At 41.6% G+C, this 16,679-nt stretch overlaps 1 protein-coding gene across 2 annotated transcripts in view; it reads right to left on the reverse strand.

Moving 5' to 3' along the window:
• Positions 1-527: 527 nt before the first annotated feature.
• Positions 528-16,679, reverse strand: part of DHX38 (DEAH-box helicase 38) — a 757,289-nt gene continuing 741,137 nt past the window's right edge. For both annotated transcript variants that reach the window (XR_008400173.1, XM_053699448.1), the window contains one exon: positions 528-764. Coding sequence is in view for 1 of the 2 variants with exons in the window: in XM_053699448.1 (XP_053555423.1) it covers positions 680-764 (85 nt within the window). In the remaining variant the exon portion in view is untranslated. The remainder of the gene's footprint in view (positions 765-16,679) is intronic.

Here is a 16,679-nt window from a genome sequence, read left to right on the forward strand (position 1 = left end):
TGTCTGATGTTTGTCTCATTGTATAATATTTGTTATATCTACCCCCTTTTCTATTGGAAATGTATAAAAGCTGTGTTTTCTGTGAAATAAAGCAGTTCTTACTTCACCTGAATGCTAGTCTGTCTAGTCATTTAGGTGGGCTCCTGCTAGAATCATTTTCTTGGGCTACATAGCTGGAGTCACCAGGGAGGAAGAAGGACCTGTTAGGCGGAGCTACCCAGTAGGGGTAGCCGGGGTATCCGTCACAGCAGCTTACAATGATAGCAGTTGAAATGGGCAGAGCACAGCTTGGTCATTAACTGAGAAATATTCACTAATTCCATGTAACAGAACAGTCCATCCCTTAAACTCTTGATGTGTTTTGGCTATAACCCTCACCAGTAACGTCTGGGGAACAAAGGAAAGCCAGATGGGCTTTATCCAATCAACATTGTTAAATTCTACTTAATTTGGTTTTTAAGTTGCCTTCAAGTCAACAACACAGACAGATCACATTGAATATTTTACATCCTAATAAAACCTAAGACTTGTTTATTACTGCATAAAAATGGCATTTAATTTTACAACATCAAAAAGAGCAGAAGGCCCAAGTTTACACACAACATCCAGAAGTCAGTTCATGTAATGATTCATAAATGTATCAAAAGTACAGATCACAAGAGTTGTAATATACATTTTTTCAAAGTCCAAAACGAGCAGGTGTACGACGTGGAGTTCCAGGATCTACCTGATCCTTCCGTCCAGGTGTATAAATTTTCATAGATCTGATAGAGAGAAAAGAAAATTAAAAAAAAGACTCCCAGCATTAATGTGAACAATGTATCTACTGTAGAAAACACAGTACGACTTTGGAGTCCATTTACAAATATCAACTTGCAGTGAACACAGAGTAAAGGATTATAATTTTGTCAACGTAGTGAGGGGAATTTGTGCATTTATACTTTTGCACTAAAATAAACAAATTATATAATAAAAACAGACATTTCTAAATACATACATAGATGGGGTTGACAAGAAAATACAGAAGTCCATCAAGTTCAAACTATACAAATCTTAATATACTTACAATAAAATCTCCAGTTGATCTTAAATTAATTCCATTAAAAAAGGTGACCCATTGATAACACAAGCAATCATATCCCTGAATTCTGTTTCTAGCCAGACATGTATCCAAACCATTTTTAAATGTATCTAAGGTATTGGCATTTATTACCTCCTCAGGTATGAGTTCCACAATTTGATTGCTCTTACAGTGAAAACATGTTTATGTTGCTGGAGATTAAATCTCCTTTCCTCCAGTATCCTACCTGACATTTACCAGGTGAATTATCCCCTTCCCATGTGCGAATGGACAGAAAAGTATCATGCCAATGTTACCTGAATAAAAGCAAACCAATCAGCAGCTACTGAGCAGCTAATTTTCTTACCGTTAACAACCAGGACTGTTTTTACATTTCTGAGGGTGTTTGTGTTTAGCTGTAATTTTCCTCTTACTCATTTACTGTATCCACACATAAAAATGATAAAATATGATAAAAGAAATTGAAAAAAAAAACAAAAAAAACCTTTTTCTAACTTTGACCACCAAAATCTGTTTCACACCTACAACCACCAAAAAACACCCAGTTTCTAAATTTTGTTCTGAGGTTAGAAATACCCAATGTTTACATGTTCTTAGTTATAGGGCAATAAGTACAAGTAGCACTTTGCTATTTCCAAACCATTTTTTTTTCAAAATTAGCGATAGTTACATTGTAACACTGATATCTGTCAGGAATCCCTGATTAACCCTTCACATGTGTATATATTATTTTAGTAGACAACCCAAATTATTGATCTAAGCCCATTTTGGTATATTTCATGCCACCATTTCACCGCCAAATGCGATCAAATAAAAAAACATAATTTATGCTTACCTGATAAATTTATTTCTCTTGTAGTGTATTCAGTCCACGGGTCATCCATTACTTATGGGATATATTCCCTCCCCAACAGGAAGTTGCAAGAGGATCACCCAAGCAGAGCTGCTATATAGCTCCTCCCCTCACATGTCATATCCAGTAATTCGACCGAAACAAGACAAGAAAGGAGAAACAATAGGGTGCAGTGGTGACTGGAGTTTTAATTAAAATTTAGATCTGCCTCAGAAAAAGACAGGGCGGGCCGTGGACTGAATACACTACAAGAGAAATAAATTTATCAGGTAAGCATAAATTATGTTTTCTCTTGTTAAGTGTATTCAGTCCACGGGTCATCCTTTACTTATGGGATACCAATACCAAACCTAAAGTACACGGATGATGGGAGGGACAAGGCAGGAACTTTAAACGGAAGGAACCACTGCCTGTAAGAACCTTTCTCCCAAAAACAGCCTCCGAAGAAGCAAAAGTGTCAAATTTGTAAAATTTTGAAAAGGTATGAAGTGAAGACCAAGTCGCAGCCTTGCAAATCTGTTCAACAGAGGCCTCATTCTTAAAGGCCCAGGTGGAAGCCACAGCTCTAGTGGAATGAGCTGTAATTCTTTCAGGAGGCTGCTGTCCAGCAGTCTCATAGGCTAAACGTATTATGCTACGAAGCCAAAAGGAGAGAGAGGTAGCCGAAGCTTTTTGACCTCTCCTCTGACCAGAATAAACGACAAACAGGGAAGAAGTTTGACGAAAATCTTTAGTTGCCTGTAAATAGAACTTCAGGGCATGGACTACGTCCAGATTATGCAAAAGTCGTTCCTTCTTTGAAGAAGGGTTAGGACATAATGATGGAACAACAATCTCTTGATTGATATTCCTGTTAGAAACTACCTTAGGTAAGAACCTAGGTTTAGTACGCAGAACTACCTTGTCTGAATGGAAAATCAGATAAGGAGAATCACAATGTAAGGCAGATAACTCAGAGACTCTTCGAGCTGAGGAAATAGCCATCAAAAACAGAACTTTCCAAGATAACAGCTTAATATCAATGGAATGAAGGGGTTCAAATGGAACACCTTGAAGAACTTTAAGAACTAAGTTTAAGCTCCACGGCGGAGCAACAGTCTTAAACACAGGCTTAATCCTAGCCAAAGCCTGAACGTCTGGAACTTCTGCCAGACGTTTGTGTAAAAGAATAGACAGAGCAGAAATCTGTCCCTTTAACGAACTAACAGATAAGCCCTTTTCTAAACCCTCTTGTAGAAAAGACAATATCCTAGGAATCCTAACCTTACTCCATGAGTAACTCTTGGATTCGCACCAATATAAATATTTACGCCATATTTTATGGTAAATTTTTCTGGTAACAGGTTTCCGAGCCTGTATTAAGGTATCAATAACCGACTCCGAGAAGCCACGCTTTGATAGGATCAAGCGTTCAATCTCCATGCAGTCAGCCTCAGAGAAATTAGATTTGGATGGTTGAAAGGACCCTGAATTAGAAGGTCCTGCCTCAGAGGCAGAGACCATGGTGGACAGAACGACATGTCCACTAGGTCTGCATACCAGGTCCTGCGTGGCCACGCAGGCGCTATCAGAATCACCGATGCTCTCTCTTGTTTGATCTTGGCAATCAGTCGAGGTAGCAGCGGAAATGGTGGAAACACATAAGCCATGTTGAAAACCCAAGGGGCTGCTAGAGCATCTATCAGCGCCGCTCCCGGGTCCCTGGACCTGGATCCGTAACAAGGAAGCTTGGCGTTCTGGCGAGACGCCATGAGATCCAGTTCTGGTTTGCCCCAACGATGAATCAGTTGAGCGAAGACCTCCAGATGAAGTTCCCACTCCCCCGGATGAAAAGTCTGGTGACTTAGAAAGTCCGCCTCCCAGTTCTCCACGTCTGGGATGTAGATCGCTGACAGGTGGCAAGAGTGAGACTCTGCCCAGCGAATTATCTTTGAGACTTCTAACATCGCTAGGGAACTCCTGGTTCCCCCTTGATGGTTGATGTAAGCCACAGTCGTGATGTTGTCCGACTGAAATCTGATGAACCTCAGTGTTGCTAACTGAGGCCAAGCTAGAAGAGCATTGAATATTGCTCTTAACTCCAGAATATTTATTGGGAGGAGTTTCTCCTCCTGAGTCAACGATCCCTGAGCCTTCAGGGAGTTCCAGACTGCGCCCCAACCTAGAAGGCTGGCATCTGTTGTTACAATCGTCCAATCTGGCCTGCGAAAGGTCATCCCTTTGGACAGATGGACCAGAGAAAGCCACCAGAGAAGAGAATCTCTGGTCTCTTGATCCAGATTTAGTAGAGGGGACAAATCTGAGTAATCCCCATTCCACTGACTTAGCATGCATAATTGCAGCGGTCTGAGATGCAGGCACGCAAATGGTACTATGTCCATTGCCGCTACCATTAAGCCGATTACTTCCATGCACTGAGCTACTGACGGGCGTGGAATGGAATGAAGGACACGGCAAGCATTTAGAAGTTTTGATAACCTGGACTCCGTCAGTAAATTTTCATCTCTACAGAATCTATAAGAGTCCCTAGGAAGGGAACCCTTGTGAGTGGTAATAGAGAACTCTTTTCCACGTTCACCTTCCACCCATGCGACCTCAGAAATGCCAGAACTATCTCTGTATGAGACTTGGCAATTTGAAAACTTGACGCTTGTATCAGAATGTCGTCTAGGTACGGAGCCACCGCTATGCCTCGCGGTCTTAGCACCGCCAGAAGTGAGCCCAGAACCTTTGTAAAAATTCTCGGGGCCGTAGCTAACCCGAAGGGAAGAGCTACAAACTGGTAATGCCTGTCTAGAAAGGCAAATCTTAGGTACCGATAATGATCTTTGTGAATCGGTATGTGAAGGTAGGCATCCTTTAAGTCCACTGTGGTCATATACTGACCCTCTTGGATCATGGGTAGGATGGTTCGAATAGTTTCCATTTTGAATGATGGAACTCTTAGGAATTTGTTTAAGATTTTTAGGTCCAAGATTGGTCTGAAGGTTCCCTCTTTCTTGGGAACCACAAACAGATTTGAGTAAAATCCTTGCCCTTGTTCCGTCCTCGGAACTGGGTGGATCACCCCCATTACTATGAGGTCTTGTACACAGCGTAGAAATGCCTCTTTCTTTATTTGGTTTGCTGATAACCTTGAAAGATGAAATCTCCCTTGTGGAGGAGAAGCTTTGAAGTCCAGAAGATATCCCTGAGATATAATCTCCAACGCCCAGGGATCCTGGACATCTCTTGCCCACGCCTGGGCGAAGAGAGAAAGTCTGCCCCCCACTAGATCCGTTTCCGGATAGGGGGCCTTCTCTTCATGCTGTCTTAGGGGCAGTAGTAGGTTTTCTGGCCTGCTTGCCCTTGTTCCAGGACTGGTTAGTTTTCCAGGCCTGTCTGTAACGAGCAACAGTTCCTTCCTGTTTTGGAGCGGAGGAAGTTGATGCTGCTCCTGCCTTGAAGTTTCGAAAGGCACGAAAATTAGACTGTTTGGCCTTTGATTTGGCCCTGTCCTGAGGAAGAGTATGACCCTTACCTCCAGTAATGTCAGCGATAATTTCTTTCAAACCGGGCCCGAATAAGGTCTGCCCTTTGAAAGGAATATTAAGCAATTTAGATTTAGAAGTCACGTCAGCTGACCAGGATTTAAGCCATAGCGCTCTGCGCGCCTGGATGGCGAATCCGGATTTCTTAGCCGTTAGTTTAGTTAAATGTACAATGGCATCAGAAACAAATGCATTAGCCAGCTTAAGTGCTTTAAGCTTGTCCATAATTTCATCCAATGGAGCTGTGCGAATGGCCTCTTCTAGAGACTCAAACCAGAATGCCGCAGCAGCAGTGACAGGCGCAATGCATGCAAGGGGCTGTAAGATAAAACCTTGTTGAACAAACATTTTCTTAAGGTAACCTTCTAATTTTTTATCCATTGGATCCGAAAAAGCACAACTATCCTCCACCGGGATAGTGGTACGCTTAGCTAAAATACAAACTGCTCCCTCCACCTTAGGGACCGTCTGCCATAATTCCCGTGTAGTGGCGTCTATTGGAAACATTTTCCTAAATATAGGAGGTGGGGAAAAGGGCACATCGGGTCTATCCCACTCCTTGCTAATAATTTCTGTAAGCCTTTTAGGTATAGGAAAAACGTCAGTACACACCGGCACCGCATAGTATCTATCCAGCCTACACATTTTCTCTGGAATTGCAACTGTGTTACAGTCATTCAGAGCCGCTAAAACCTCTCCAAGCAATACACGGAGGTTCTCTAGCTTAAATTTAAAATTAGAGATCTCTGAATCTGGCTTCCCCGGATCAGATCCGTCACCCACAGAATGAAGCTCTCCGTCCTCATGTTCTGCCAACTGTGACGCAGTATCAGACATGGCTCTCATATCACCAGCGCGCTCTGTCCTTATCCCAGAGCTATCGCGCTTGCCTCTTAATTCTGGCAATTTAGATAACACTGTCAGGGTATTATTCATAATAGTAGCCATGTCTTCTAACGTGATTTGTATGGGCGTCACTGATGTACTTGGCGCCACAATCTCACGCGCCTCCTGAGCGGGATGCGAAGGTACTGACACGTGAGGAGAGTTAGTCGGCATAACTTCCCCCTCGTCTGGTGATAATTCCTTTACAGATAAAAACTGACTTTTATTATTTAAAGTGACATCAATACATTTAGTACACATATTTCTATGGGGCTCCACATTGGCCTTCAAACATAGTGAACAAACAGATTCATCTGTGTCAGACATGTTTAAACAGACTAGCAATGAGACTAGCAAGCTTGGAAAATGCTTTAAAATAAATTTACAAGCAATATAAAAAACGCTACTGCGCCTTAAAGAAGCACAAAAAAACTGTCACAGTTGAAATAACAATGAACTAAATCTGTTATAGCAACCAAATTTTCACAGTAAATATATTAGTTTAGCAGAGCATTGCACCCACTAGCAAATGGATGATTAACCCCTTAATACCCAAAAACGGATAATCAATATGCAAATAAACGTTTTTAACACAGTCAAACACACTGTCACAGGTCTGCTGTGACTGATTACCTCCCTCAAAATGACTTTTGAAAACCTCTGAGCTCTCTAGAGACGTCCTGGGTCATGCAGGAAGAAGCAGGAAGACTGTGACTGAATTTTTACTGCGCAAAAAAGCGCTAAAATAGGCCCCTCCCACTCATTATTACAGCAGTGGGAAACCTCAGTTAACTGTTTCTATGCAGAAATATAAGTCAGCCATGTGGAAAAATTCATGCTCCTATAAGTTTTATCACCAATGTACCTCACAGTCGCTTCTACTGCAGTTAAGGCTCATTACATTACTTTCAGTATTAGCAGCATTTTCTTAGTCAAATTCCATTCCTTAGAAAATTACATTACTGCACATACATTTAATCAGCCTGATACCAGTCGCTACCACTGCATTTAAGGCTGTACTTACATTACTTCGGTATCAGCAGTATTTTCTTAGTCAATTCCATTCCTTAGAAAAATATTTTACTGCACATACCTCATTTGCAGGAGACCCCGCACGCTATTCCCTTTCTGAAGTTACAGCCAGTGGATCTTAGTTACTTCTGCTAAGATCATAGAAAACGCAGGCAGATTTCTTCTTCTAAATACTGCCTGAGAAAAAAACAGCATACTCCGGTGCCATTTAAAAATAACAAACTTTTGATTGAAGAAATAATTAAGTATAAAACACCACACTCCTCTAACGACCTCCTTCTATGTTGAGGGTTGCAAGAGAATGACTGGATATGACATGTGAGGGGAGGAGCTATATAGCAGCTCTGCTTGGGTGATCCTCTTGCAACTTCCTGTTGGGGAGGGAATATATCCCATAAGTAATGGATGACCCGTGGACTGAATACACTTAACAAGAGAAAAAAAGTTTTTCCCCCACAAACTTTAAGTTTCTCACTGAAATTATTTACAAACAGCTTGTGCAATAATGGCACAAATGGTTGTAAATGCTTCTGTGGGATCCCCTTTGTTCAGAAAAAGCAGACATATGAATTTGGCATTGCTTTTTGGTAATTAGAACACCGCTAAATGCTGCTGCACACCACACTTGTATTATGTCCATCAGTGAAGGGGTTAATTAGGTAGCTTGTAGGGTTAATTTTAGCTTTAGTGTAGAGATCAGCCTCTCACCTGACACATCCCGCCCCCTGATCCCTCCCTGACCCCTCTCAAACAGCTCTCTCCCCTCCCCCACACCTCAAAGGTCTGCCCATCTTAAGTACTGGCAGAAAGTCTGCCAGTATAAAAATAAAAGGGGTTTTATTATAAACTTTCTGCAGTGTAGGATCCCCTCTTACCACCCAACCTCCCTGAGCCCCCCCAAATCGCTCTCTAACCCTCCCCCCTCTACCTATGCCACCATCTTAGGTACTGGCAGCTGTCTCTAAATTATTGTAATTTTAAAAAAAAAAAAACATAATTTATGTAAGAACTTACCTGATAAATTCATTTCTTTCATATTGGCAAGAGTTCATGAGCTAGTGACATATGGGATATACAATCCTACCAGGAGGGGCAAAGTTTCCCAAACCTCAAAATGCCTATAAATACACCCCTCACCACACCCACAATTCAGTTTAACGAATAGCCAAGCAGTGGGGTGATAAAGAAAGGAGTAGACAGCATCAACAAAGGAAATTTGGAAATAATTGTGCTTTATACATAAAATCATAACCACCATAAAAAGGGTGGGCCTCATGGACTCTTGCCAATATGAAAGAAATGAATTTATCAGGTAAGTTCTTACATAAATTATGTTTTCTTTCATGTAATTGGCAAGAGTCCATGAGCTAGTGAAATGGGGTATCAATACCCAAGATGTGGAGTCTTCCACTCAAGAGTCACTAGAGAGGGAGGGAATAGAAATAAAAACAGCCATATTTCGCTGAAAATATTAGTTCACAACCCAAAAAAATAAGTTTATTTCATATTTGAAAGAAAAAAACTTAAATCAAAAGCAGAAGAATCAAACTGAAACAGCTTCCTGAAGAACTTTTCTACCAAAAACTTCTTCCGAAGAAGCAAATACATCAAAATGGTAGAATTTAGTAAATGTATGCAAAGAGGACCAAGTTGATGCTTTGCAAATCTGATCAACTGAAGCTTCATTCTTAAAAGCCCACAAAGTGGAGACTGATCTAGCATAATGAGCTGTAATTCTCTGAGGCAGGGTTTGACCCGACTCCAAATAAGCTTGATGAATCAAAAGTTTCAACCAAGAAGCCAAGGAAATAGCAGAAGCTTTCTGACCTTTCCTAGGACCAGAAAATAAAACAAACAGACTGGAAGTCTTCCTGAAATTTTTAGTAGCTTCCACATAATATTTCAAAGCTCTTACCACATCCAAAGAATGTAAGGATCTCTCCAAAGAATTCTTAGGATTAGGACATAAAGAAGGGACAACAATTTCTCTACTAATGTTGTTAGAATTCACAACCTTAGGTAAAAATTGAAAAGAAGTCTGCAAAACTGCCTTATCCTGATGAAAAATCAGAAAAGGAGACTCACAAGAAAGAGCAGATAGCTCAGAAACTCTTCTAGCAGAAGAGACAGCCAAAAGGAACAACACTTTCCAAGAAAGTAGTTTAATGTCCAAAGAATGCACAGGCTCAAATGGAGGAGCCTGTAACACCTTTAGAACCAAATTAAGACTCCAAGGAGGAGAAATTGATTTAATGACAGGCTTAATATGAACTAAAGCCTGTACAAAACAGTGAATATCAGGAAGTATAGCAATCTTTCTGTGAAATAAGACAGAAAGAGCGGAGATTTGTCCTTTCAAGGAACTTGCAGACAAACCCTTATCCAAACCATCCTGAAGGAACTGTAAAATTCTAGGAATTCTAAAAGAATGCCAGGAGAATTTATGAGAAGAACACCATGAAATGTAAGTCTTCCAAACTCTATAATAAATCTTTCTAGAGAGATTTACGAGCTTGTAACATAGTATTAATCACTGAGTCAGAGAAACCTCTATGACTTAGAACTAAACGTTCAATTTCCATACCTTCAAATTTAATGATTTGAGATCCTGATGGAAAAACGGATCTTGAGATAGTAGGTCCAGCAGTAACGGAAGTGGCCAAGGCGGGCAACTGTACATTCGCACCAGATCCGCATACCAAAACCTGTGTGGCCATGCTGGAGCCACCAGCAACACAGAAGACTGTTCCATGATGATTTTGGAGATCACTCTTGGAAGGAGAACTAGAGGCGGGAAGATGTTAGCAGGATGATAACACCAAGGAAGTGTCAGTGCATCCACTGCTTCCGCCTGAACATCCCTGGACCTGGCTAGGTATCTGGGAAGTTTCTTGTTTAGATGAGAGGCCATGAGATCTATCTCTGGAAGACCCCACATCTGAACAATCTGAGAAAATACATTTGGATGGAGAGACCACTCCCCTGGATGTAAAGTCTGGCGGCTGAGACAATCCGCCTACCAATTGTCTACATCTGGGATATGCACCGCAGAGATTAGACAGGAGCTGGATTCCGCCCAAGCAAGTATCCGAGATACTTCTTTCATAGCTTGGGGACTGTGAGTCCCACCCTGATGATTGACATAAGCCACGGTTGTGATACTGTCTGTCTGAAAACAAATGAACGGTTCTCTCTTTAGCAGAGGCCAAGACTGAAGAGCCCTGAGAATATTTATTGGTAATCTGGCCTCCAAACCCCTTGTGCTCTCAGAGCTCCCCAAACAGCTCCACAACCTCAAAGACTCGCATCTGTTGAGATCACAGTCCAGGTTGGCAGAACAAAAGAGGCCCCTTGAACCAAACGATGGTGATCTATCCACCATGTCAGAGAGTGTCGTACATTGGGATTCAAGGATATTAATTGTGATATCTTTGTATAATCCCTGCACCATTGATTCAGCATGCAAAGCTGTAGAGGTCTCATGTGAAAACAAGCAAAGGGGATCGCGTCCGATGCTGCAGTCATGAGACCTAAAACTTCCATGCACATAGCCACTGAAGGGAATGACTGAGACTGAAGGTGCCGGCATGCTGTGACCAATTTTAAACGTCTCTTGTCTGTTAGAGACAGAGTCATGGATACTGAATCTATCTGGAAACCTAAAAAGGTGACCCTTGTCTGAGGAATCAAGAAACTTTTTGGTAAATTGATCCTCCAACCATGTTTCCGAAGAAACAACACTAGTTGATTCGTGTGAGATTCTGCAGTATGTAAAGACTGAGCTAGTACCAAGATATCGTCCAAATAAGGAAACACCGCAAAACCCTGTTCTTTGATTACAGATAGTAGGGCACCCAGAACCTTTGAAAAGATTATTGGAGCTGTTGCTAGGCCAAATGGAAGAGCAACAAATTGGTAATGCTTGTCTAGAAAAGAGAATCTCAGAAACTGATAGTGTTCTGGATGAATCGGAATATGAAGGTATGCATCCTGCAAGTCTATTGTGGACATATAATGTCCTTGCTGAACAAAAGGCAGAATAGTCCTTATAGTCACCATCTTGAAAGTTGGTACTCTTACAGAACGATTCAAAATTTTCAGATCCAGAACTGGTCTGAACAAATTTTCTTTCTTTGGTACAATGAATAGGTTTGAATAAAACCCCAAACCTTGTTCCTGAAGAGGAACTGGCATTATTACCACTGAAGACTCCAGGTCTGAAACACATTTCAGAAAAGCCTGAGCTTTTACTGGATTTACAGGGATGTGTGAGAGAAAAAATCTTCTCACAGGAGGTCTTACTTTGAATCCTATTCGATACCCTTGAGAGACAATGCTCTGAATCCAATGCTTTTGGACTGAGTTTATCCAAAAATCCTTGAAAAACCTTAATCTGCCCCCTACCAGCTGAGCTGGAATGAGGGCCGCACCTAAATGGCTTGGATTTATTCCAATTTGAGGAAGGCTTCCAACTAGAAGCAGATTTCTTGGGAGGAAGATTGAGTTTTTGTTTCTTAATCTGACGAAAGGAACGAAAACAGTTAGAAGCCTTAGATTTACCCTTAGGTTTTTTTTATCCTGAGGCAAAAAAACATAATTTATGCTTACCTGATCAATTTATTTCTCTTGTGGTGTATCCAGTCCACGGATCATATATTACTTGTGGAATATTCTCCTTCCCAACAGGAAGCTGCAAGAGGATCACCCACAGCAGAGCTGTCTATATAGCTCCTCCCCTAACTGCCACTACCAGTCATTCGACCGAAGACAAGCAAGAGAAAGGAGAAACTATAGGGTGCAGTGGTGACTGTAGTTTAAAAATAAAAAACACCTGCCTTAAAATGACAGGGCGGGCCGTGGACTGGATACACCTCAAGAGAAATAAATTTATCAGGTAAGCATAAATTATGTTTTCTCTTGTAAGGTGTATCCAGTCCACGGATCATCCATTACTTGTGGGATACCAATAACAAAGCTAAGGGAGGGACAAGGCAGGCGCTTAAACGGAATGCACCACTGCCTGCAAGACCTTTCTCCCAAAAATAGCCTCAGAAGAAGCAAAAGTATCAAATTTATAGAACTTTGAAAAAGTATGAAGCGAAGACCAAGTTGCCGCCTTACAAATCTGTTCAACAGAAGCCTCATTTTTAAAAGCCCATGTGAAAGCTACCGCTCTAGTGGAATGAGCAGTAATCCTTTCAGGAGGCTGCTGGCCAGCAGTCTCATAAGCTAAGCGTATTATACTCCTTAGCCAAAAAGAAAGAGAGGTTGCCGAAGCCTTTTGGCCTCTCCTCTGTCAAGAGTAGACAACAAACAATGCAGATGTTTGACAAAAATCTTTAGTAGCTTGTAAATAAAACTTTAAAGCACGAACCACGTCAAGATTGTGTAAAAGACGTTCCTTCTTTGAAGAAGGATTAGGACACAGTGACGGTAGAACAATCTCCTGATTGATATTTTTATTAGATACCACCTTAGGTAAAAAAACAGGTTTGGTACCCTTGAAGAACCTTAAGAACTAAATTTAAACTCCAAGGCAGAGCAACAGGTTTAAACACAGGCTTGATTCTGACTAAAGACTGACAAAACGCCTGCACGTCTGGAACCTCAGCCAGACGTTTGTGCAAAAGAATAGACAGAGCAGAAATCTGTCCTTTTAAGGAACTAGCTGACAAACCCTTCTCCAATCCTTCTTGGAGAAAAGATAATATCCTAGGAATCCTGACCTTACTCCATGAGTAACCCTTGGATTCAAACCAATGAAGATATTTACACCATATCTTATGATAAATTTTCCTGGTGACAGGCTTTCGCGCCTGTATTAAGGTATCAATGACCGACTCGGAGAAACCACGCTTTGATAAAATCAAGCGTTCAATCTCCAAGCAGTCAGCCGCAGAGAAATTAGATTTGGATGGTTGAAAGGACCCTGAAGTAGAAGGTCCTGCCTCAGAGGCAGAGTCCATGGTGGAAAGGATGACATGTCCACCAGATCTGAATACCAAGTCCTGCGTGGCCACGCAGGTGCTATCAAAATTACCAATGCTCTCTCCTGTTTGATCTTGGCAATCAGACGAGGGAGCAGAGGAAACGGTGGAAACACATAAGCCAGGTTGAAGGACCAAGGCGCTGCTAGAGCATCTATCAGCGCTGCCTTGGGATCCCTGGACCTGGATCCGTAACAAGGAAGCTTGGCGTTCTGGCGTTCTTTGTGTATCGGAATGTGAAGATAAGCATCCTTTAAGTCCATGGTAGTCATGTATTGACCCTCCTGGATCATAGGTAGGATGGTTCGAATAGTCTCCATCTTGAAAGATGGGACCCTGAGAAATTTGTTTAGGATCTTGAGATCTAAGATTGGTCTGAAGGTTCCCTCTTTCTTGGGAACCACAAAGAGATTTGAATAGAAGCCTTGCCCCTGTTCCTCCTTTGGAACTGGGTGGATCACTCCCATAACTAGGAGGTCTTGAACACAATGTAAGAATGCCTCTCTCTTTATCTGGTCTGCAGATAATTGTGAGAGGTGAAATCTTCCATTTGGGGAAGAAGCTTTGAAGTCCAGAAGATATCCCTGGGACACAATTTCCAACGCCCAGGAATCCTGGACATCTCTTGCCCAAGCCTGGGCGAAGAGAGAAAGTCTGCCCCCTACTAGACCCGTTACCGGATCGGGGGCTGATCTTTCATGCTATCTTAGAGGCAGCAGCAGGCTGCTTGTCCTGCTTACCTTTGTTCCAGGCACGAAAATTAGTTTGTTTGGTCCTTAATTTATTAGACCTATCCTGAGGAAGGGCATGACCTTTTCCTCCAGTAATATCAGAAATGATCTCCTTCAGTCCAGGCCCGAATAGGGTCTTCCCCTTGAAGGGAATGTTGAGAAGCTTAGAGTTTGAAGTAACGTCAGCTGACCAGGATTTAAGCCATAGCGCCCTACACGCCTGTATAGCAAAACCTGAGTTCTTAGCCGTTAGTTTGGTTAAATGAACAACGGCGTCAGAAACAAATGAATTGGCTAGCTTAAGCGCTTTAAGCTTGTCAAGTATATCATCCAATGGAGTTTCTGCCTGTAAGGCCTCTTCCAGAGACTCAAACCAGAAGGCCGCAGCAGCAGTGACCGGGGCAATGCATGCAAGAGGCTGGAGAATAAAACCTTGTTGAATAAACATTTTCTTAAGGTAACCCAATAACTTTTTATCCATTGGATCTAGGAAAGCACAACTGTCCTCGACGGGAATAGTTGTACGCTTAGCTAGGGTAGAAACTGCTCCCTCCACCTTAGGGACCATTTGCCATAAGTCCTGTGTAGCGGCATCTATTGGAAACATTTTCTTAAAAATAGGAGGGGGAGAGAACGGTACACCTGGTCTATTCCATTCCTTAGTAATAATTTCTGAAAACCTTTTAGGTATTGGAAAAACATTAGTGTAAACAGGCACTGCATAGTATTTATCCAATCTACATAATTTCTCTGGCACTATAATGGTGTCACAGTCATCCAGAGTAGCTAAAACCTCCCTGAGCAACACGCAGAGGTGTTCAAGCTTAAATTTAAATGTAGACATATCAGAATCAGGTTGAAGCATCTTCCCTGAGTCAGAAAAATCACCCACAGAAAGAAGCTCTCCTGCCTCAGCTTCTGCATATTGTGAGGGGATATCAGACATAGCTACTAAAGCGTCAGAGAGCTCTGTATTTTTTCTAGTCCCAGAGCTGTCTCGCTTTCCTTGTAACCCTGGTAGTTTGGACAATACCGCTGTAAGGGTATGATCCATAACTGCCGCCATGTCTTGTAAAGTAAACGTCATGGGCGCGCTAGATGTACTTTGCGCCACTTGAGCGGGAGTCCCTTGAGAGGGAGTCAACGGTTCTGACACGTGGGGCGAGTTAGTCGGCATAACTTCCCCCTTGTCAATTTCCTCTGGTGATAAATATTTTAAAGACAGAATATGATCTTTATAACTTAAAGTAAAATCAGTACATTTGGTACACATTCTAAGAGGGGGTTCCACAATGGCTTCTAAACATAATGAACAAGGAGTTTCCTCTATGTCAGACATGTTTAAACAGACTAGCAATGAGACCAGCAAGCTTGGAAAACACTTTGATAAATGTAAACAAGCAAAAAATAAAAACGGTACTGTGCCTTTAAGAGAAACAAATTTTGTCAGAAATTGAAAAACAGTGATAAAAAGCAGTAAATCTTACGAAATGTTTACAGTGTGTATAATAGACTAACAGAGCATTGCACCCACTTGCAAATGGATGATTAACCCCTTAGTTTCAAAACCGGATCAAAAAAACGATATAAACGTTTTTTTAACAGTCACAACAAACTGCCACAGCTCTGCTGTGGCCCTACCTGCCCACACAACGACTTTTGAAGGCACAAAAACCCTTTGTAGAGGTCCTAAGTGTTCATGGGACTCCTTCAGGGAAGCTGGAAGTCTCAAGCTGCAAAAACTACTGCACAATTTAGGCCTGAAATTAGGCCCCTCCCAACCTGTACTCACAGTGAGAGGGCCTAACAAAACTAACCCTAGGCAAAATCTAGCCAGCCATGTGGAAAAACTGGGCCCCAATAAAGTTTTATCACCAATATGTAGAAAAAAACGTTTAAACACTTCCAGCAAACGTTATCTTATTTTCAGTAATGTGAGAAAGTAATAAGAATACTACCTTTTACAGCAAGCATGATACTAGTCGTTATTAAATCACTGTAATCAGGCTTACCTTAAATAAATCCGGTATTAACAGCATTTTCTAGCATATTCATTTCTCTAGAAAAATTAAACTGCACATACCTCATAGCAGGAGACCCTGCACGCCATTCCCCCAGCTGAAGTTACCTCATCTCTTCAGTTTTGTGTGAGAACAGCAATGGATCTTAGTTACAACCTGCTAAGATCATCAAAAACCACAGGCAGACTCTTCTTCAACTTTCTGCCTGAGGCTAAAACAGTACAACTCCGGTACCATTTGAAAATAATAAACTTTTGATTGAAGATAAACTACATAAATTTACCACATCTCTCTAGCTACTTCCTATCTTGTCGAGAGCTGCAAGAGAATGACTGGTAGTGGCAGTTAGGGGAGGAGCTATATAGACAGCTCTGCTGTGGGTGATCCTCTTGCAGCTTCCTGTTGGGAAGGAGAATATCCCACAAGTAATGGATGATCCGTGGACTGGATACAACTTACAAGAGAAAACTCCTTTTCCTCCAGTGATAGTTGAAATAATAGAATCCAACTGAGAACCAAATAAATTATTATCTTGGAAAGAAAGAGATAGTAATCTAGA

Source organism: Bombina bombina, chromosome 1 (assembly GCF_027579735.1).
Source record: "Bombina bombina isolate aBomBom1 chromosome 1, aBomBom1.pri, whole genome shotgun sequence".
NCBI classification, from domain to species: Eukaryota; Metazoa; Chordata; class Amphibia; order Anura; family Bombinatoridae; genus Bombina; species Bombina bombina.